Source organism: Martes martes, assembly GCF_963455335.1.
Source record: "Martes martes genome assembly, chromosome: 4".
In the NCBI taxonomy this organism is placed as follows: Eukaryota; Metazoa; Chordata; class Mammalia; order Carnivora; family Mustelidae; genus Martes; species Martes martes.
Window position 1 is genome coordinate 172,189,266 of NC_137891.1, and position 22,426 is coordinate 172,211,691.

Sequence of the window (22,426 nt, forward strand, 5' to 3'; positions counted from 1 at the left end):
GAATTAAATACAGTCACTAAATTCAATAGAGGGAAATCTAGACCATTGTTTGATTTTTAAAAGAACTATTATTTAGTCAAAATGAAAAAGGTCCCATGACTGCAATGTAGACAAAACCTTAACAAATAACTAAACTGAGAGAAACACTTGATTACAGAAGTGACAGAAAAAAATACTACAGCTGGGAGACCTGAATCTGACCAGTTGTGTGACATTAGGCAAATTACTTAACCCCTTGGATAATTTTTGTTACTCACCAGCAAAAAGGAACTGAATTAAATGATTTTCAAAGTCCTGTCTACAATAAAATCTATGATTCAGTTCTACTCAACATTTATGAGCACCACCCCATATACACACAGCTATCAAATTATTAAATGCCAGGTGTCTAAGGGTCAATGCAGTAGATAACTGTTTTTTCCCCCCATTTCTATTTTCAAACACTTCTATCCTTTTCTTTAAAAAATAGCTTTACTGAAATATAATTCACATAACATTCAATTCACCCACTTGAAGTGTACAATTCAATGGTTTTTATTACATTCATTGTTATGTAACCATCACTACAATCAATTACAGAATATTTTATTACCCCAAAAAGAAACCTCTTACTCTTTAGCAGTCACATTCCATTTTCCCTAACTTCCCTAGCCTTGGACAACCACTCATTTTCTGTCTCTCTGGATCTGCCTATTTTAGACATTTCATATAAATGGAATCATACAGTATGTGGCCTTTTGTGTCTGACTTTACTTGGCATAAATGTTTTAAAAGTTCAACTATTTTATAACAGGTATTAGCATTTCATTTCTTACTGTGGAATAATATTCTATTATATGGATATACTACATCTGACTCATCCATTCATTAGTTGATAAACATCTGGGTTGTTTCCATTTTTTGGCTACTATGAATAATGCTGCTATGAATATTCATGTAACAAGTTTATGTTTGGATATATGCTTTCATTTCTCTTGGGTATATAGGTAGGAGTAGAACTGTTGAGTCATAGGGTAACTCCATGTTTACCCTTTTGAAGATCTGCCAAACTGCTTTCCAAAGCAGCTGCAACATTTTACACTCCCACCAATAATGTATAGAGGTTCCAATTCCTTGACATTCTCACCAAAACTTGTTATTATCTTTTTTATTATAGCCATCATAGTGGGTGTGACATCTGATAAAGTACTAAAGTGACTAGTTTTGTAACTTTAATCAAGTAATCTAATCACTTTGAAATTCAGCTTTCTCCGGGTGCCTGGGTAGCTCAGTTGGTTGAACGTCCAACTCTCGATTTTGGCTCAGGTCATGATCTCAAGGGTTGTGGGATCTAGCCCTGTGTAGGGCTCTGCATTCAGCAGGGAGTCTGCTTGAAGATTCTCTTCCTCTGCCCTTCCTCCCACTTATGATCTTTCTCTCTCTCTCAAATAAATAACTCTTTGAAAAAAAAAAAAAAAAGAAATTCAGGGATGCCTGGGTGGCTCAGTTGGTTGGGCCACTGCCTTCAGCTTGGGTCGTGATCCTGGGGTCCTAGGATCGAGTTCTTCATCAGGCTTCTTGCTCAGCGGGGAGCCTGCCTCTCTCTCTGCCTCTGCCTGATGCTCTGCCTGCTTGTGCTTTCTCTCTCTCTTTCTGACAAATAAATAAATAAATAAAATCTTAAAAAAAAAAAAAGAAATTCAGGTTTCTCAGCTGTAAAACGGAAATATTTCATAGCGTTCTCAAAGATGTTAATGAAAAAATGTAGAAAAAATTTAGTATAGTATCCATCACAAAGTATTTAATAAATAGTTATTATTACCATCAGGTCCTCTGCCCTCTAGGAACTCACTATCTAAATGAACAAATAAAATACACTTGTGATGCTTGGCTGGCTCAGTCAGTAGAGCATGGGGCTCTTCATCTTGGCTTGTGAGTTCAAAGCCATATTGGGTATAGAGATTACTTAAATAAATAAAATTTTTTAAAAAAGAAAATACTCTTGTAAAACACTGTCTGGCAGTTATTACTTAATTTAAGTGCCCCTCAAATGGCAGACACAATGAAGATTACAAGATGGCAGAGAGGGAGGGGTGCCTGGGTGGCTCAGTGGAATGAGTGTCTGCCTTCAGCTCAGGTCATGATCCCAGGGTCCTGGGATTTAGCCCTGCATCACATAGGGCTCCCTGCTCAGCAGGGAGTCTGTTTCTCCCTCCCCCTGCTCTTGTGCTCTCTCTCTCTCTCCACCCTCCCTCTCAAAATAAATGAAATCTTATTTTTAAAAAAAGATTGCAGGGCACCTGGGTGGCTCACTTAGTTAAGCAACTGCCTTTGGCTCAGGTCTTGATCCTGGAGTCCCAGGATTGAGTTCCACACAGGGCTCCCTGCTCCACAGGGAGTCTGCTTCTCCCTCTGACCTACCCCCTCTCATGCTCTTTCTTTCTCTCTCTCAAATAAATAAATAAAATCTTAAAAACATTAAAAATAAAAATAAATAAAAAGATTGCAGAGGGAGATCAGTAATGGGTGGAAGGGATGGGAACAGTCTAGTCAGACACTTCCCTAGATTTTGAAAAATAAGATCAGCACAGCTGGGAAGAGCAAGAAGAGGTGGAAACAACACAAATGGGCCTGGATTAAAGAAGAAAAGAGCTCAGATATCCAAAACAACAACAACAACAAAAGTTCTGTGCTTTTTCATTGCATAGTAAAACACCACACTCTGTAACAGTAAGAAATATGTCTGATTGGGTGGGAAAGCCAGATCACAAAATTAAGGCCTCTGAACTTTATCCTCCAAGTAAGAGAAGCAGTCGAGGATTTACAGGAAAGGGAAACCATAAAACCAGCCTTTTAGAAAGATTAACCTGGCAGTAGAGGGAAAAGACTTGAGGACAAGAAACCTCTAAAAAGTTATTAAAATAGGACAAGCAGTAAAAACTGAAAGAAAAGGGCCAAATGTAAGAAACACAGAGTAAAAAAATCAAGTAAACTCCTTGGCTGAAGGGCCCAAGTTATGAATATTCTGGAATTGACAGTATACATGGAACACAATATGAAAATGACAACACATATTAGTAATCAAAACATTAATCCAAACTTACCCTCTGCAATGTCTGAGCATGATGTGCCAATGGCTGTGTCTCCACTGTCAGCTACACTTGAGCAGCGGCTGAAGCGACTCCGAAAAGCCTCTGAGATAACTGGGGTCTGCCATTCAGTCCCCAGGGAACTACCCTTTTGAATTACGTCGGAACCTGAAACAAGCAGCATTTCCCATCTTTAGTGTGAACCAGTTGATGTAACTCCACAAGATTGTTTAAATAAAGCACTTAACCTATGAAAAAACAGCATCACTCTCTCTCCTGTGCCTATTTCAGCTTCTCTAAATTAGTTAATTTTGAATGGAAATAGCACGAGAGGTGTGAATGTTCACAGACAGAAAGACCTACCAAGAACCCAGGAATCTATCAGTAGCTACCATTTTTTGAAATCTAGAAGTCCTAACACTTTACCAACATGATCTCATCCACTTACTTACTGAACAGTATCATCACCCCTATTTTACAGAGGACAGAGCTGAGATTTGAACCCAGGTTGTTTTGATTATAATAGCCACAATCTTTCCTATTAAAGGATTTCGCAGTAGGTGCTTCTGGCATACTGGGCATGACAATTCCTCAATGTGTAGTCTATACATGTCAGGATGGTTTAGCATCCTTGGTCCCTATTAAATGGCAGTAGCAGCCCTATCCCACCATCACTATGAAACATGAAAATATACCATATGTTTCCAAAGGCTCCTTATGGTAACAGGCAGTCCAGTCTCTTGTTGAAAACCATTGCTTGGGGGTGCCTAGGTGGCTCAGCTGATTAAGTGTCTGACTTCAAGTCAATTCATGATCTAGGGGTCCTGGGATCAAGCCCTATGTTGAACTCTGTGCTCAGCAAGGAGTTTGCTTCTCTCCCTCTGCCCTTCACCCCACTCGTGTGCATGTGGGCTTTCTCTCAAATAAATAAATTGAAGAGAGAGAGAGAGAGGAAGGAAGGAAGGAGAGAAAGAAAAAAGAAGAAAACCGTTGCTTGACTGAACTGGGGTACCTACTGGAAAAGGTGAATCCAGATCAAGGTTAAGCCTTAAAAGTCAATCTGGGGGCGTCTCCGTGGCTCAGTGGATTAAAGCCTCTGCCTTCAGCTCAGGTCATGATCCCAGGGTCCTGGGATCGAGCCCCGCATCGGGCTCTCTGCTCGGCGGGGAGCCTGCTTCTACCTCTCTCTCTGCCTGCCTCTCTGCCTACTTGTGATCTCTGTCTGTCAAATAAATAAATAAAATCTTTAAAAAAAAAAAAAAGTCAATCTGAAGAGTTTAACACTATTTTGAGTGCAATGCAAAGAAACCACTAAAATTTCTAAGTGGGCAAGACAAAACTAGATTGAGGAGTTTTTTTTTTTTTTTTTAAAGATTTTTATTTATTTTTTCAACAGAGAGACAGAGTGAGAGAACAAGTAGGCAGAGTAGCAGGCAGAGGGAGAGGGAGAAGCAGGTTCCCCACGCGGGGCTCAATCCCAGGACCCTGGGATCATGACCCGAGCCGAAGGTAATCCTTTAACCAACTGAGCCACCTAGGTGCCCCAAAACTGAGGAGATTTACTGAACTTTATTAGCTTGCTACTTGAGGGCCAAAGTTAGCAAGCATTCAATAAACACTTGATTTACTAGTATTCATTGTTAAAAAAAACTATAATTTTTCTAAACTGGTATCTGATGATCCATGTAAACAAATGGACAAAAACGTAATGATGGCTACTTACCCATTTAAAATGTCAGAGTTTTAGCTGAAATCAGAAAACGAGGTTCTACAGACTCTTTGATTTAGTGGGAAGCAAATGATATTTGAACACAAATCACCTTATTCTCTTCTTCCAATTTTAGTGCTTCTCCCATCTTTCTAACTCACTCTCTTCTACTTTTGCTACTCTCTGCCTTCTACTCTAACTTTCCCCAAGGACTTATTCTTGGGGTCACAGTGGACTGCCTGATGTGAAAGAATCTATATACATGCAGTAATCTATAATAATCTTTCATAAGACATACCCAATGATCAGAGCTTCTGATTAGCGTAAGATTAGCTGGTGTTACTATCTGTACATATAAGCATAATTCTAGCTAGAAGGAAAGTAATTTGACTTCTAGGTAAGTCTATATGGTGTTATCTCTCTAGCCAGCAGACAAATTTCCAGGCCTTCTAAAATACTGAAAATCGATTGAGGGCCTCTATTACCATCTTTCTGGCCTCTTACTTCTTGTTATCACTACTAATCTTCCACTTTTTACCAGTACCACTTTTCTAACTGCTCACTCCATACATCAATTCTGAAGAGATATTTGCCAAAATAAAAATGTATTTTACGGGGTGCCTGGCTGGCTAAGTCGGTAGAGCATCCAACTCTTGATCTTGGGGTTGTGAGTTCAAGCCCTATGCTGGGTGTAGAGATCACTTTTTTTTTTTTTTTTGAGATTTTATTTATTTATTTGAGAGAAAGATCATAAGCATGGGGTAGGGGTAGAGGAAGAAGCAGACTCCCTGCTGAGCAAGGAGCCCAATGTAGGACTTGATCCCAGAACTCCAGGATCGCCACTCAAGCTGAAGGCAGACGCTTAACTGACTGAGCCACCCAGGAGCCCTAGAGATCACGTAAATAAATAAAACTTTAAAAAATGTATTTTAGTATAGGTACAGAGGCTTATGCTTATTTCAAAATTCAAGTTTGAAAGCTGAAATTTTTTTGTTATGTCATATGTCCTATCACTAACATCTTTTTAATTAAAATATTAAGACTATTATTAATCAAATGAAAGACTACTAAAGACAAAGTCATCAGAAAAGCAGTGAGTTTTGTTAGAAATTGCTACATCCCCCAAATTTGTGTGTTATAACATAACTGTCATTAGAAACTATACAATCCAGCCCTAAAACAGTGAATGGCATGTAGCAGATGTTCAATAAATATTTGCTGAAGGAATCGAACTGATTCAACAACTGTTTTTCAAAATGCTTAATCTATGCAAGGCAGCACTCCTAGGAGAATACAACATCTAATAAATGCTGTAAAGCACTGTAGGATTTTAAAGTTAAATAAAATATATCCTTAGTTGAAAAAATGTACCCCTCTCTTCATAAACACCTCAGAATTCAAAAAGCTATTTTTCTATCCTACCTTCTATTTAAATATACCACATCTAATATGTGTTTATTTACATATTTATGTATGTTTAACATATATATTTAATATATCCACTTAATATATCTACTGAGCTTTCAAAATCTTGTCAATCCATTCTAAAGATAAATTCCTGAGTCTCTAGGGACAACATAACTGAGACTGTTGGCATCCAAGAAGAATTCCAATCTTTGTGGGCTAGCAGATGACTGACCCACCCACAGGACTACAAAGACAACATAGAACACAGTAATTTATGCTGTGTTTTTCTGATTTCAAATGGAACTATGTTCCAAAGTCATTCTGTTCCTTCATGTGTCCTCCCCTCCCAATCAATCATGTGGTCTTCTTGGAAGCCATGAAGGACCAGAGATAAATAGTTGTTCTTTCAGAGAGGCCTGTTTTTATATTCAATATAGCCTCATGTTATTTTTGTTCTTTAAGTACCAGCATTTTAGTGAATGTTTGTTTGCTAAGTATTTCCTTTAAAGGAAATTTCTGTTATGAAAAAACAGCAAAGGGCAGAAAACTCTGACTACTCACCTGGTGAAGTGGCATGAGAAATCCTCTCACTTGGGTATTTCTCCTGCATGGCCATCAACACCGTTATTTGAGCCAACTGTAAAATGAAGGAATAACCAGTCAGAGCTCTCCATTATCTTTTAACTCCTTGTAACTCACTCCCATTCAACTGAAACTGTCAAAACCACATAGGATTCGTCTTCCACATGTTTTACTCCTACAGATATATATATTTTTTCTGAAGATTTTATTTATTTATTTGACAGACAGAGATCACAAGTAGGCAGAGAGGCAGGCAGAGAGGGAGGGAGGAAGCAGGCTCCCTGCCGAGGAGAGAGCCCCATGTGGGGCTCGATCCCAGGACCCTTAGACCATGACCTGAACCGAAGGCAGAGGCTTTAACCCACTGAGCCACCCAGGCACTCCCTAAAGATATATTTTTAAAAAGTATTTTATTTATTTATGTGAGAGAGGAGAGAGAGAGCATGAGCAGGGGGAGGAGTGGAGGAAGAGGGAGAAGCAGACTTCCCTGCTGAGCAGGGAGCCCAACACGGGGCTCAATTCCAGGATCCCGGGATCATGACCTGAGCCGAAAGCAGACGCTTAACTGATTGAGCCACCCAGACGCCCTTCCTACAGATATTTTTTAAGGCAAAGCAACTCCTAATAGTCCATCCTACTTCTCTTCCTAAAGAGAGAGGAAATCTAGAACCAAATAGAGATTCTCAATACTGATCCTATATGTCCTAGAATTCCTCAACTGTTGCAAAAATTAAAAATAATATTATTTTCATTTTATTTTTTAAAAAATATTTGATTTATTTATTTGAGATCAAGAGGGAGAGGGGCACAGGCATGCAAGAGTAGGAGGAGGGGCAAAGGGAGAGGCAGAAGCAGGCTGTCCGGTAAGCAGGGAGCCCAGTGACTCCGGGCTCAATCCCAGGACCTTGGAATCATGATCTGAGCTGAAGGCAGACACGTAACTGACTGAGCCACCCACGTGCCCCATAATATTACTCTCAATTAACACACTTTACCACAGATTTTCTTAGCCATGGAAACAGGATGAGAGAGTGGGGCTGAGAAAGAACTAAATAACCAAACCAACAGTGTATTATTATGACTCAATTATCAAAATAAATTCCTCAATTCCTCCAGTAATGAAAGTTAATTATAAGATGCACACACACAAAAAATAAGATGCACAAATAGAATTCTTGGTCATAAGAAGAACCCCAATTCTCAGCTGGGAACACAAGATTTTCTTCCCATTTCCCTACTTCTTCGAACATTTATATTTATTCTAACAAATATATTAAATAAATATATTAGTGAGAACTCAGCAAATGTCTGATTACTATCTGTGTAAACAAACGCCTTAAATAACTGTAACTAACAGTAGCAAATAATAATATCTTATATTTGCATAGTACCTGAGAGGCATGGCAATACAGGGAAGTGGTTCAAAGCATGTACTTGTGATCAGACAGCTTGGTCTGACTTCATTAGCTGTGTAACGTTGGGCAAATTTTGCAGTATCTCTATACCTCAGTTCCTTCACATAAAAATGAGAATGGGGGCACCTGGGTAACTCGGTTGGTTAAGCACCTGCCTTGGATTCAGGTCATGATCCTGGGGTCCTGGGATTGAGATTGAGTCCCGAGTGGGGCTCCCTGCTCAGCAGGGAGTCTGCTTCTCCCTCTCCTCCCCGCTCATGCTATCTCTGTCTCTCTCTTTGTCTCAAATAACAAAATCTTTAAACAAATAAATAAATAAAAATGAGGATGGGTACACCTGGGTGGCTCAGTCAGTCGGGCATCTGACTCTTGATTTCGGCTCAGGTCATGGTCCCAGGGTTGTGATGAAGCTCCATGTTTGGCTGCGCATTCAGCAGGGAATCTGCTTGAGATTCTCTTTCCCTCTCCTTCTGTCCCTCCCCCTGCTTGTGTGCATGCACTCACTCCCTCCCTCTCTCAGATAAATAAGTAAAACTTAAAAAAAAATAAGTGAAAATGAGGATAGGAGTGGTTGGTTGGGTCTGTCAGTTAAACGTCCAACTCTTGATCTCAGCTCACGTCTTGCTCTCAGGGCTGTGAGTTCAAGCCCAGTGCTGGGCTCCATGCTCGGTGTGAAGCCTACTTAAAATAGTAACAATTAAAATAAATAAAAATTAGAATAAAGACAGGACCTAATTCATGCCAATTCATTTAAAATTAACTCACAACGGGGCGCCTGGGTGGCTCAGTGGGTTAAAGCCTCTGCCTTTGGCTCAGGTCATGATCCCAGGGTCCTGGGATCGAGCCCCACGTCGGGCTCTCTGCTCCGTGGAGAGCTTGCTTTCTCCTCTCTCTCTGCCTGCCTCTCTGCCTACTTGTGATCTCTGTCAAATAAATAAATAAAATCTTAAAAAAAAATTAACTCACAACAGTGCCTGACACATGTAAGTGCTTAATTATGTTTTTATTATTATTACTTGGCAATTTACATCAATAAAAAATGGGATATGATCGTCCTTGGAAGATACAGTTTGAATTTAGAAACTGAATTTATAAGAGTCCCCAAAGAGTTTGGGACAAACTCAATCGATAGATCACAATTCTTAGAAGTGAAATTCAACTTTGGTGAGAAAACAAAAGCCATATGGGTAACATTTCTCTAATGTGCTTTACTGACCTCTATAGTTTTCTCTTAGTAACAACAACCCAAACCCTTGCTAATTCAAGGCATCTATAACAGAAATGGTACCATCCCCTGACATCCCAGTACTTCACACAGTCGGTAAGAGATGATTGTTCAGTAAAAGCTTCAATTTATGGCTATTACCATTTAGTGTGTTAATGGTGACACAGAAGGATTAGATTATCTACCTAGCAGTGGTATCAAATGGTCAATATCAAAATCCTTTTCTTCACTTATTTAAGGTATAACAAAATGGTAGTAGGTCCACTGGACTCTGAGACCTTTCCAAACACAGTGGAATTGAAAAAAGGATGAAAAAAGAACTCTCAGTTTAAAAGAATTACTCTGTAACTTGGCAATTCCATACCTAAGTATATGTTCAAGAGAAATAACAACATGTTCACACAAAATTTTGTACATGAATGTTCACAGTAGCATTACTTACAATAGCTAAGCAGCAGAAAAAACTCAAATGTCCACCAACTGATAAACAGATAAATTCCATTTATATGAAATGTCCAGAACTGGCAAATCCATATACACAGCAGATTAACAGTTAACAAGTACTAAGAGGACGGAGGTCGGGGAATGGGTAATGACTATAATGGACATGGTGTTTCTTTCCAGGGTGATCAAAATCTCCTGAGACTGGGGGGCACCTGGGTGGCTCAGTGGGTTAAGCCTCTGCCTTCGGCTCAGGTGGCCATCCCAGGGTCCTGGGATGGAGACCCACATTGAGCTCTCTGCTCAGTGGGGAGCCTGCTTCCCGCCCTCTCTCTGCCTGCCTCTCTGCCTACTTGTGATCTCTGTCTGCCAAATAAATAAATAAAATCTTTAATAATAATAATAAAAAAAGAATCTCACACCCTGGCATGATTTTCATGACCTTGACCATTCATTAAACCAGACCTAAAGAAAGAGAAGCCAAATTCTTCCCAAGAAGTTGCCTTTACAAAGTCCTGAGACCTACACCACCACCAGACCATTATAAAACCTACAAGGCCTAGGGGCAGGTAATGAAGCATGGTTATCTTAATCATCCTGGTATCATCACCCTTCCCTATCTAGCACACAGTATTCGATTCATCAACCAAAATTTACTGAGGGCCTACTATTCGCCTGGCTCTGTGCCATGTGGTGGAAATACACTGGTGTAGAAGACAAACAGGGTTCTGATCCTCCTGTTTTAGCGTGATGGGAGTGCTGAATACCCTCTATTGAATAAATTCGCTATAACCCACTGAATTTGTGGTCCGTCCAAAGCACCAGCTCCTCCTTGCTTCATCTAGAGCAGGGTGGTCTAGACAATCTGGATGCTCCTGACATTTTAGGTCAGATAAATCTTTGCTTGGAGCGAGGGGGTGGGGGGCGAGGGTGGGGGGAGGCTGTGCTGCACAAAGTTGGATGTTTCGCAGCAGCCCTGACTTTCTACCACTAGTACCAGGAGCAATCCCTGAGTTGCGGCAAATGAAAATGTCTCCTGACACTGTCAACTACCAGTGCGGGCTGGGAAACTCCAGCCTAGCGCCTTCACAAGAGCTGTCTGTCTCCCAACCCTAAGTCCCTATTCATCCTGTAACCCCCAGCCCCAACTTCCCTTCCTCAGGGAGGGCTCCCTCCCCTCTCGGACTACACGGGCGCCTTCTGCCTAGTGCTGTGTACTTCTCCAGCCCACACCACGCAGCGCTAACCTAGTCGTCACCCGCTTCACGTCTACTCTTCTCTGGGACCGTCCGCTCCGCAAAGGCAAGCAACGTGCTTCCCGCCGTCCCCTCCCCCGGCGACTGGCACAGGGCCTACCCTTTACAAAGGTAAAGCAACTGCTATGGAGTGAATGATGGAGAAAGCCACGCGAAGAGGGCAGGGAGGCAAGCGAGTCGCGAGGGGGCGTGTGCGGGGCATTATTTTAGGAAGCTCAGCGGGTGAAAAACCCAGAGGGGACGAGTTAACAGCTCCGCGCATGCGCTTCGCTCTCCCACGGCCCCCAAAGAAGGTAGGTCATGAGTGTCTGGGGCTCCTCTGGGGCTCCTCCCGGGCTCCCCAAGGTGGGGCGGGGTCTCCTAGCCCGAGGGCTCCCGAGGGGAGGAGGACTTACGTAGGGCCGAAAGCGGGCGGCGAAATCCCTTACCCAGGGACGCCGACTGCGGCCACCACGTCAGCCGCGGGCGGCGGTTCACTTCCTCAGCTCGCCTAACGGCCGTTACACACCCGCCAGGCCGCGCGCCTCAGAGCGCGCGCCGCCCCACCCCGCCCCTTTCTGCCCGCCTGTGGCCAATCAGGAGTCTGGCCGCGCCGGTATCCCGCCCCCGCACGCTGCGCTCCGCGCCGGGAGCGGACGGATCTCTCTGCGCATGACCCCGCGGCTTCTCCGAGCCTCTTCTTCAGCCTCTAGCCAGGTCTCGCCTGTGGGCGGAGCCCTAGTCTCTCGGGTCTGGAGTGGATTGCTGGGCTTGGGCGGTTAGAGGAGCTGGAGGCCAGGGAAAATCATTCGGGAGCCCCATCCCCAAACACCTGCCCCACCCTTCTCCCATTCCCCACGGCCTGTCAGTACTCCCACCTGAAATGAACCAGGGGGTCAGTCAGGTAGTGTTTTCAGGTAGTGTTCCCGAGTTAGTGTGTGGCCTGAGTCACTGCCATGTCAGGGTTAGGGCTGTCTGTGGCTGGGGTCAGGGCTTGGGCTGGCTTAGGGTCAGTGGTCAGACTGTGACCAGAACTCAGGTTGAAGGGTAACTAACAGATCGATCTTGCCTCCCTACCCTACCCTACCTCAGGAAAAGAACTACGTTCATTTGCATTAATATATTCTTAAGAATCAGACTGGGGAATTGTTAAAAAGAGGAACGAAGCCATCAGCCAAAGGATAGTGAAAAATTCCAGGCTTCTGGAAACCTGACTTGGGAGGGAGAGGCATGAAAAACTTGTGTGATTTCTTAACTTTGAAGAACCAGACTTAAAGAGAGTTAATTACCGGATGAAATTCACTTCAGAGTTAGGACTCTGGGAATGTGCTCCAAAATTCTGTTCCGTTCTCCCACCCCGCCCCGAGCTTCATATAACATTTTAAGGTAAGCATATAGAAGGCATAAAATAGGTTTAATGGGTAATGAATCAGGGTATGATGTGATAGATGCATTTAGGGGGTATTCTTTGAAATTAGGACCAAACGCTTTTGTTAAAACATAAATGGTAAGGATACGTATCTAAATGAATAAATTTGTGGACTAGTGGGTAGGAAGTAGACTGATGGGTGGTGGAAACATCTACTTGATTGCTTCTATTTCTTTTGTGAAAACATCTGTGAAGAGGGAGGGAACAGGGACCTGTAAAGGACTGAGAAGAACTGGTAGGATTTGAAGAGCTGATGTAGAGAAGGGAAGACAAACCTGATTGGAAACATAGTGGTAGTGCTAAGATTTAAATTTACAAATGTCAGATACTGCATTTGTACAGTTTACTCCAATGGATTTTTAAAAAGATTTTATTTTTAAGTAATCTCTACACCCAAGAACTCACAACATGATCAAGAGTCGCATGGTCCAACTGAACCAACCAGGTGCCCCAGATATCTGTATTTTATTTCTTTTTATTAAACATTTTTAAGGGGCGCCTGGATGGCTCAGTGGGTTAAAGCCTCTGCCTTTGGCTCAGGTCATGATCTCAGGGTCCTGGGATAGAGCCCCACATGGGGCTCTCTGCTCCGCAGGGAGCCGGCTTCCTCCCTCTCTCTCTGCCTGCCTCTCTGCCTATTTGTGATCTCTGTCAAATAAAAGTGAGCATGCACAAGCAGAGGGAGCAGCAGGCAGAAGGAGAAGCAGGCTCCCCATGGAGCAGGGAGCCCAACTGAGAACTGGATCCCCAGACCCTGGGATCATGACCTGAGCCAAAGGCAGAAGCCCAACAGACTGAACCGGATATCTGTATTTTAAAAGTAATTCCATTATCATACTACTAATTTTCAAATACGAATGAGTCTTCATTTTAACCAAGATTTGGTGTTAATTTCAGAGAATATTCACAATCAATTTTTAGATAAGAGGTAGTCTTAAATATTCAGTTACCCTATTATTTTATTTTATTTTTTTAAAAGATTTTATTTGTTTATTTGACAGAGATTCCAAATAGAGAGGCAGAGAGAGACAGAAGGGGAAGCAGGCTCCCCGCTGAGCAGAGAGCCCAATGTGGGGCCTGGTCCCAGGACCCTGAGAACATGACCTGAGCTGAAGGCAGAGGCTTAACTCACAGAGCCACCCAGGCGCCCCACCCTATTATTTTAAAAAGACTTGCTACAAGGGGTCCCTGTGTGGCTCATTCGGTTTAAGTGTCTGGCTCTTGATTTCAGCTCAGGTCATGATCTCAGGGCTGTGGGCTTGAGCCCCAAAATGAGCTCCACAGCTTGGCAGGGAGTGGGCTTGAGATTCTTGCTCCCTCCCCTTCACTCCATACTTGCTTGCGCGCGCGCACACACACACACACACACACGTATGTGCATACTCTCTCTCTCCAAAATAAATAAATCGCAAAAAAAGGACTTGCTGAAAATTTAATAAAATGTCAATGGAAAAAAATAAAAAATAAGATGTCAATGGAACTATCACCTGACATGACTGAAAAAAGTTAGCCAGATATGTGCCATCTCAGCTTAATAAAGAACATGAGAAAACTAAGTGCATCTTAGTTATAATCTATCATTAGAGCTACCACTTTTCGCATGCATTAGTGTTGTCCAGTGGCTTAATTTATAAGCATCTATTGTTACACAGCACAGAGGCTTCTTTCATGTGTTCAACCAAGTATAGTTCAAGTTCAGTAGCTTCCTTGTTTACTTAATTTTGTTTCATTCTGTTTTCTTTTGGAGATATTTAGTATAGTATAGTCATAATCTTTTTGCCTTTATCCTTCAGGATATATTTTACTTAATTTTTTATTTTTAAAGATTTGACTTATTTATTTAAGAGAGCAAGAGAGTACGGGGGTGGGGGCCAGAGGGGCAGAGGGAGAAGCAGACTCCCCACTGAGCAGGGAGCCTGACAGAGGGCTCAGATCCCAGGACCCTGAGGTCATGACCTGAGCTGAAGGCAGAGGCTTAACCAAAGCAGACATTTAGCCAGCTGAGCCACCCAGGTGCCCCCAGGGTATATTTTAAATAAGAGCATGGGTTAATGCCCTCACCAACAGGTCTATTTAAATAGTCTACTCATAAATAAATAAATAAACTACTCCAGACCCATAAAGTAAATATGAATTCCCAATGAAATGTAGTTACTTGCATGCTTATTTAATGAATGTGTGACTTTGGTGTACATAAAAATATATGTATTGATCATCCGACTTAATTTTTTTCAGGAGCTGTGAAAGCATTAAATAACAAGAAAGGTTCTTGCAAATGAAACATGAGGACTGTTAAGTTTAGCTTTTATTGTTGTTTGTACCAAAATATTTTCCCAAGAAATTAATTTCCAAAATGATCATAGATATCAATCAAAAATAGTATTTCAAAAACAAAACAACAAAAAAGAGGCCTTCTTGTGATTTTGTGAAAGATCCACCTCTGCCAGCTTACAAAGCCTATCCTGTTTCCTGGTCCATACCACCTACTTCCTGGACTCAACTGTCCTTTCTGTAAGGTCCAAAGACCGTGTCTTATGTACTGTTGAATCCCCAGGGCTTAACACAGGAACTGGTACATAGTAGATTCCAACCCATTTTTGAATGGATAAATGATAGTAGCACAAACACTGCTCCCTATATCCCCCTCTACTGGGAAGGAGAGGGGGATTATGAGGTCAAAAGTAATTAATAGGCACAATAATATATCACATGGAATCATTTAATCCTAATTCTGAAATTGAATGTCCATTCTGCCCATTCTGCAGAAGAAAGGAGATAGGACCAATTGGCCAATGCCCAGACACCTTCCCTGGAACCAGTCATTCAGTCCCTGCGTTGAAACAGAGATGATCTGGTCAGAGTCTTTCACGTAGAGAAGAACCAGAAGCCATAGAGAAGAAAGTGACTTCGCACATATACACAAGATCTGTAGTCAGATTATACAGAAAAGGAGGTCAAAGTAGAATTCCTTGCTGTTTATTGGCCATTCTCTTTGCCCAGCCCCCTACCACATTGAGCAGCCCAGCCCTGCCTTTGGAAGAATTCCAGAGCTGGGAAAGGATGGTGGGATGAGGAAGCACAGCTCGAGGCTCAGCTCAAGATAGAAGAAGTACCAGACAGTACTTGGGACACACGGGGGTTCCATCTTCACTCCCTAACAAAAGGACAGACTACTTCTCTCTCCCTAAATCTTCCTCCACCCCACCCTTAGCTCAGACAATGAAACTAGAAGACAAAGGCTAGAGTTGGGGGAAATATCTGGGCAGGATTTTATTCCAGCAGCAAGCCTAGCAGAAGAAAGATAGTCATCCAGGCTCCTGCAGGGAAGAAAGAAATGATTACAAATAGGGCTCAGTGGCTTTGGGAGCCTGGGAAACTTTTTAGGCTTAAATATTCCACTTTGGGGGATTATTTAGCAATCCATTCATGCATTCTTTCAACAAAGCTTTCCTGGGTCCCACTGTCCCAACTGTCGGACAGTCCCTCCCTTAAAATGGGGGTGAGGCAGATGGAGTACAGGGATGAAATGCACTCTCTAGTTCAATGGGGACCCCACTCAGCCTCCCTCACTTATTACCTGCCTGGCCCTAACCCCCTACTCTAAGTCATTTTTGGATAGTCTCAGGTTCTGATGAGGTGTAAAGCTCTAACTGTGACCACCAACAACCCCACAATGACAACTCTGCCATATTCTGCTGAGTAAGCTGAGACTTGGAGAGGGTAACTGACTTCTCCCAAGTCACACAGAGTTGAGCAGAGACAGGATCCAAGACCAGCACCATCCGGAATGCAGTGTGCACCCCCAGAATTTCACACCAGTCCCTATGCACCAACCTGCTAAACACCATCTGCTGGAGGCAATGGACTCTGAAACCCCATAAAAAGAAAGACTGAGCTTGAGGAACCATCCTGACAGAATTCCCATTGCTTCATCAAGATAGAGAGAAAGGGCTGACCCTTTGTTGAAGCAGGGCCTCAGAAGGGTGTGATGATGACCATTTGCCTCTAATTAGAACAGACTTCCTAAGATAGGCTTTCCCCTGAGGGTCAGCTCTCGTGGAATAGAAATGAAGATGGAGGGGCGCCTGAGTGTCTCAGTGGGTTAAAGCCTCTGCCTTCAGCTCAGGTCATGGTCTCAGGGTCCTGAGATCGGGCCCCACATCGGGCTCTCTGCTCAGCGGGGAGCCTGCTTCCCCTTCTCTCTCTGCCTGCCTCTCTGCCTACTTGTGATCTCTCTCTGTCAAAAATAAATAAATACAATCTTAAAAAAAAAAAAAAAAGAAATGACGATGGAATGGAATAGAAAGAAGAGACTGTTCAGACCAGCAGGAATATGCAAAAGCAGACTGGCGCAGGGACAAACAGACTAGAAGAGTGAACTGTTGTGGCAGGAAAGGTGGGAATGGAGGAGGAGTAGAAGTTGAATGAGAACAGGATATGTGAGGGGAGGGGACGCCCTCCAGAGCAGAGGAGAAGCTGAGGATATAGATTTGGTGGGGATATGGACCCGGACCGAGGGAGGAGTGTGGGACAAGGAGGTTAGGGACCTCAGAGCAGGTCACTAGGAGGCTCTGCAAGAGGAGTCAAGGAGGCTCCTAAATGACCCAGTCACCGCTTATCCGGTTGGGCCCGCACACCATCCAGTCTTCTGCCTACCGGTCTGCGGAGGACACAGCATAAACGTAGCAAGGTCCCTTCCAGCCCCAGCCAGTGCGGAAGACAGCAGGGATCTAGGTGTTTTCTCCAAAATCCCGCCCCACGGGTCAAGCCACTGGCCCCTTTCTCCACAAGCCCCACCCTTGGTTACGCCCCTGGCAAGATAAGCCAATCCCCAACTTCGCTGTCCTCCAGGCCCCTCCTTAGTCCCGCCCCCAGGATGGCAGCATTGGTATATTGCTAGGCGTCTGGCTCCCTAGTGGCGGTGCCCAGTGGCCGCCCCAGCCGCGACGGCCTGGAGTCTCCAGGGCTGCCTGCTTACTGGTTGGCACAGGTATCCCTCTCGCTCGTCACACAAGGTCACTTGGCTGTGCAGGTAGAACGTGTCGATGGTCACGAAGTGGAACGCGTTGAAAGGCGGCCAGCGTCCCTGGCAGAGAGGCCCCCTTGGCCCGCAGCCTCTGAGCAGCCGGTTGCTGACTGGGCAGCTGTGGGGGAGAGGCAGCGTCTCTCACTGTTTGGAGTCCCGGTTTGGGCTGGCTCTGTGGGCGCAGAAACATTGATTTCCCGCTTTTCGCTTGTGCTGTTTGAGTGTAGATGCTGCGTCTGGTGCTGAGAACTTTACGTGCATTATTTCATTCCGTCCTCACATCAATCCTAGGCGGAAGAGTATACTTTTGTCCCCTTCCCTTTCTCTTTCTCTCTCCCCTGACTCTTTCCTCCCGCCTACTCCCCCCTCCCTCTTTCTTTTTCTCTTTTCTTTTTTCTTCTTTGTTTCTTCCTTTTCTTTCTTTCTTTCTTTCTTTCTATCTTTTCTCTCCCTCTGTGTTTTGGTTTCTTCTTCTCTTCACTATTACTTTGGTGGTGTGGTGGTGATAATTCATGGCAAGATGATCTTTTAGTTTTCTTTCTTTCTTTCTTTTTTTAAGATTTATTTTGAGAGAGTGAGCACACCAGTGGGAGGAGGAGCAGAGCCAGAGGGAGAGAAGAGGACTCCCCGCTGAGAGTTTCTATCCTACCACCCTGAGATTTTCAACCAAAACCAAAAGTCTGATGTTGAACAGATGGAGCCAGCCTAGGTGCCCCAATCTTTTCCTTTTCTTTGTCTTAATTTTATTTGTTTTTATAAGGCTCTCTTCTTTTGGTAAAGTTCGCTTGATTGGGCATAGTTTATCATTCCTCACTTATTAGCAATAATTGCTCCAAACTGAAAAAAAATAAAAATAAAAAGAAACCTCACGTATTGGTGGCAATGTAGGGATTGTTGGGCAAACTCTGATAGACATAGAAAATTCTGAGCTGGGGCACCTGGGTGGCTCAGTCCTTAAGGGTCTGCCAGGTCATACCAGGATACTGGGATCGAGCCCTGTATTGGGCTCCTTGCTTGGTGGGAAGATTGCTTCCCCCTCTTCTACTCCCCTGGCTTGTGTTCCCTCTTTTGCTGTGTCTCTCTCTGTCAAATAAACAAACAAAAATTTTTAAAATAAGTTGTTAAAAAAGATTTTATTTATTTACTTGTCAGAGAGAGAGAGAGAGAGAGAGAGAGAGCGCACACAAGCAGGCAGAGGGACAGGCAGAGGTGGAGTGAGAAGCAGGCTCCCTGCTGAGCAAGGACCCTGGGATCATGACCTGAGCCAAAGGCAGCAGCTTAACTGACTGAGCCATCCAGGTGTCCCATCAAAATCCTTTAAAAAAAAAAAAAAAAAAGAAAATTCTGAGCTAAGGGATTAGGAAATAGTGGTATGAACTGTCCACACTATTGTCATGGTGACTTTTTTTGAGGTGACAGTAACCTAAATGTAACCCCTTCTATAACCAATAATATTTGGATAGGCCTGTGCTGTATAGTGCATGGCAGAAAGAAATTCTTACTATATATAGACTATATTCTGGGTCCTTGGGAAAATTAGGAAACATGAGTGAACAAAACAGACCCAAACCTCCCATTCTCTAGTGGGTAAGGGGATACAGTAAATAACTTTCTTTCTTTCTTTCAATTCAATTAGCCAACATATGCTAGTATATCATTAATTTCAGATGAATAACTTCATTTTTAAAAACGCAAATGATCTCATATAATATGGCATATAGTTAGGAGGTGATACATAGAGGAAAGAAACTGATCTAGAATGGATGAGTGGAGGGTAGTTGCAATTTTAAATAGCATGGGGGGGGGGCTGGGCTTCATTGAAATGGTCACATTTTAGCAAAGACTTGAAGGAGATGAGAGTTTTCTCTATGGGTATCAGGGAGTTGAGCGTTTCCAGGAAGAGAAACCAACCAATGCACAAGTCCAAGGGACAGCAAATTACTTACCCACTGAGTACCTGTCTGCACAGATGCTACCTCCTGGGAGCATTAGGGGATCACCTGTTTAATCTCTGTCTCTTGTACTCCCAGAGGCCCATTTAGTCTTTTTATCCCATGGTCTTTATTTCCGGGGCTCAAGCTCACCATCAGTAGATCCATTCCAAGTTCCACCTTGATGGACCCTTTCTTTTTGAAGGAGATGAGAAAACTGAGGCTCACAGAAGTTAGATAGGTTGCTGAAGTCTCTTCAGTTATCAGCCTGGCTGCTGTGCCCACCCACACCTTTAATCGCTGTGTTCCATTTCCTTCTGCCCATGGATGGATATAAAGTCATGACTGATGCCAACCACCCATTTCGCAGTCCCCTCCACATCCCGCCTCTCCCCCACAGACTCCTCCATTCTTGCCAGGCAGCTCCTCCCAGCTTGCTTACAGAGAAGCGCAGTCCACAGGTACCCTCCTTCTTCTCCATCGTGGAAACCCGCACATGGCGACAGCCCTCTTCTGTCTTGCTGACATTGAGACATCCTAAGAAGGCACCTTCCCTCAGGATCCAGCGGTGAATCTTCAGGAAGCGGCTGCTTAGGACCACCTCAGTTGTCTACGCAGGGCCACCTACACCAGGGACAGGTCTGCAGGAGGACCAGAGCCAGTATGACATCCCAGAGCCTCCTGGGATGATGACATAGGAAAGGGAACTATTCTAATCTGAGTAGAGGAGATGTTGTGGGGGTATTAGCCCAACCCATCATGACTCCCCTTAAACAAAGACTCCCCTCACAGGAGGTGAGACCCTTACATCATGATGGCCCTGGGGGACCCTGATCCACTCACAATCTCTTTCATAGGAACTGAACCTAAATTAAGAAGGTGGTATGGGGCGCCTGGGTGGCTCAGTGGGTTAAGCCTCTGCCTTCAGCTTGGATCATGGTCTCAGGGTCCTGGGATCGAGCCCCACATTGGGCTCTCTGCTCAGCCAGAAGTCTGCTTCCCCCTCTCTCGGCCTGTCTCTTTGCCTACTTGTGATCTCTCTCTCTGTCAAATAAATAAATAAAAATTTTGAAACAAAACAAAAAGAAGGTGGTGTAAAACTTGAGATTCTGAGACAGCCATTCTTTGTCATGTGTGCTAAGAGGTGGGGGAGCCAGTGTATAGGAGGAGGAACAAAGCAGGTTCAGGTAAAGGATGGGAGGGGAGGAGAGAGAAGGGCAATTCCCTGATTCCTGCCACTTTGACAGTTCCAAGTTCTAGTCTCCGGAGAACCTGGTTGGAGCCTATCCTTGGCCTCCAGGAGACACTTTTTTTTTTTTTAAGATTTTATTTATTTATTTGAGAGAGAGAGAGCACAAGCAGGGAGAGCAGCAGAGGGAGAAGGACGAGCAGACTCCCCGCTGAGCAGGGAGCCCGAGTAGGCCTCGACGTGGGACTTGATGTGGGGCTCAATCCCAGGACTCTGGGGTCTTGACCTGAGCTGAAGGCAGATGCTTAACCGACTGAGCCACTCAGGAGCCCCCAGGAGACATCCTATAATAAATTATCCTGTCTTCACTGAGCAGCCCAGTTGGGTTTCTGTTACTTGTCTGGCAAGGTTGTTTTTTTAGAGATACTAATTTCATTTGTTCTTTGATTTCTCTCTCATTCCAACAGGCAGCCTGGGCTTTGGGGTGTTTGAAGGACCCAAACTGTTTGAAATCAAGGGCTCTTTTTGTCTCCTAAAAGTCGAATCTGAAGAGACAACACTCGGGTGCCGGGCTGCTGTAGTCGTGGAATATGGGGCTCTTGATCTCAGGGTTGTGAGTTCAAACCTCACGTTGGTTGTAGAGATTATTTAAAAATAAGATCTTAAAAAAAATGAAGAGACAACCCTGAGGGAGGAAAGGGAGAGGAGTGAGGGGAAGGAGGGAAGAGGTGGGGAGGGAGCCCCTCTGGGAGTCAGGAGGCAGGGGCCTCTGCACCTTCAAGTCTTCTTTAGGACATTTTAGTTTCATGGATCAACAAATTCTGTTTTATTTTTTTCATGGTATCTATCTATCTATCTACCTATCTATCTATCATCTTCTATCTATCTATCTATATGGCTCAAGCCAGTCAGAGTTGGGTTTTCTGCCACTTGCAATGCCCAGTGTCCTGATATATGTCAAACAGTGATGCTTTTGGGGGTGATGAAAGAGCAGCTCATACTTAACCCTTCCCTCCTTTCTGTGCCTGCTCTTTCCAAGTTTGTTTGTTTTTTTAAGATTTTATTTATTTATTTAACAGAGAGCAAGCACAAGCAGAGAGAGAAGCAGGCAGAAGGAGAGGGAGAAGCAGACTCCCGGTTGAGGAAGGAGCCCAATGTGGGATTCGATCCCAGGATCATGACTTGAGCTGAAGGCAGACACTTAACTGACTGCCACCTAGGCGCCCCCTCTTTCCATACTTTCTACTGAATTTGGGATGAACTGTTTAAAAGTCATTAAAAAACAAAACATAATGGAGATACTAGTGTTAAACGCATCTGGGTTTATTATTTTGAATTTAAAGACTTTTCTCCCTTTCCTTTTTAAAAAAGCTCACTGTTTTTCTGTTTTGGCAGGCAGGTTTGGTCGGAGGGTTGGGTTACAATTTAAGAGCAGGTGCTTTGTACCAATGTGTGCTCAGTAGGGGCAGGGTGGGGGTCAAGTTCGTCACCTAACTTTCTGCTGTTGCAGTCAGTAGTATCTTGTGATACAGAATGCCAAATAATCATATCAATAAAGCTAACCCTCAAACACGAATGCTATGCAGTAAACGTGCTCTTATTACTCCCAGCAGAAGAAAAGGAGGCGTAGTTCAAACCCAGACAGTCTATGTTGCAGAGTCCCTGTTCCTACCCACCCGGAAAAAAATTAACACCAAAACCAAAGCTGTCTCATTCTCAGTGCATGAAAACACAATGATATACTTCCTGATTTCTAGGGAAGGATTTTAC

The 22,426-nt window shown here is 43.7% G+C and overlaps 1 protein-coding gene across 4 annotated transcripts in view; it reads right to left on the reverse strand.

Moving 5' to 3' along the window:
* Window positions 1–11,629, reverse strand: part of CEP85 (centrosomal protein 85) — a 32,163-nt gene extending 20,534 nt beyond the window's left edge. For 2 of the 4 annotated variants that reach the window (XM_080800439.1, XM_080800437.1), the window contains exons 1-3: window positions 11,498–11,629; window positions 6,745–6,820; window positions 3,084–3,236 (exon numbers count right to left, since the gene is read on the reverse strand). In XM_080800439.1, coding sequence (XP_080656565.1) covers window positions 3,084–3,236; window positions 6,745–6,799 — 208 coding nt within the window. In that variant the 5' untranslated portion in view covers window positions 6,800–6,820; window positions 11,498–11,629. The remainder of the gene's footprint in view (window positions 1–3,083; window positions 3,237–6,744; window positions 6,821–11,497) is intronic. The other 2 variants (XM_080800440.1, XM_080800438.1) reach the window with 2 other exon arrangements.
* Between the last annotated feature and the right edge of the window lie 10,797 nt (window positions 11,630–22,426).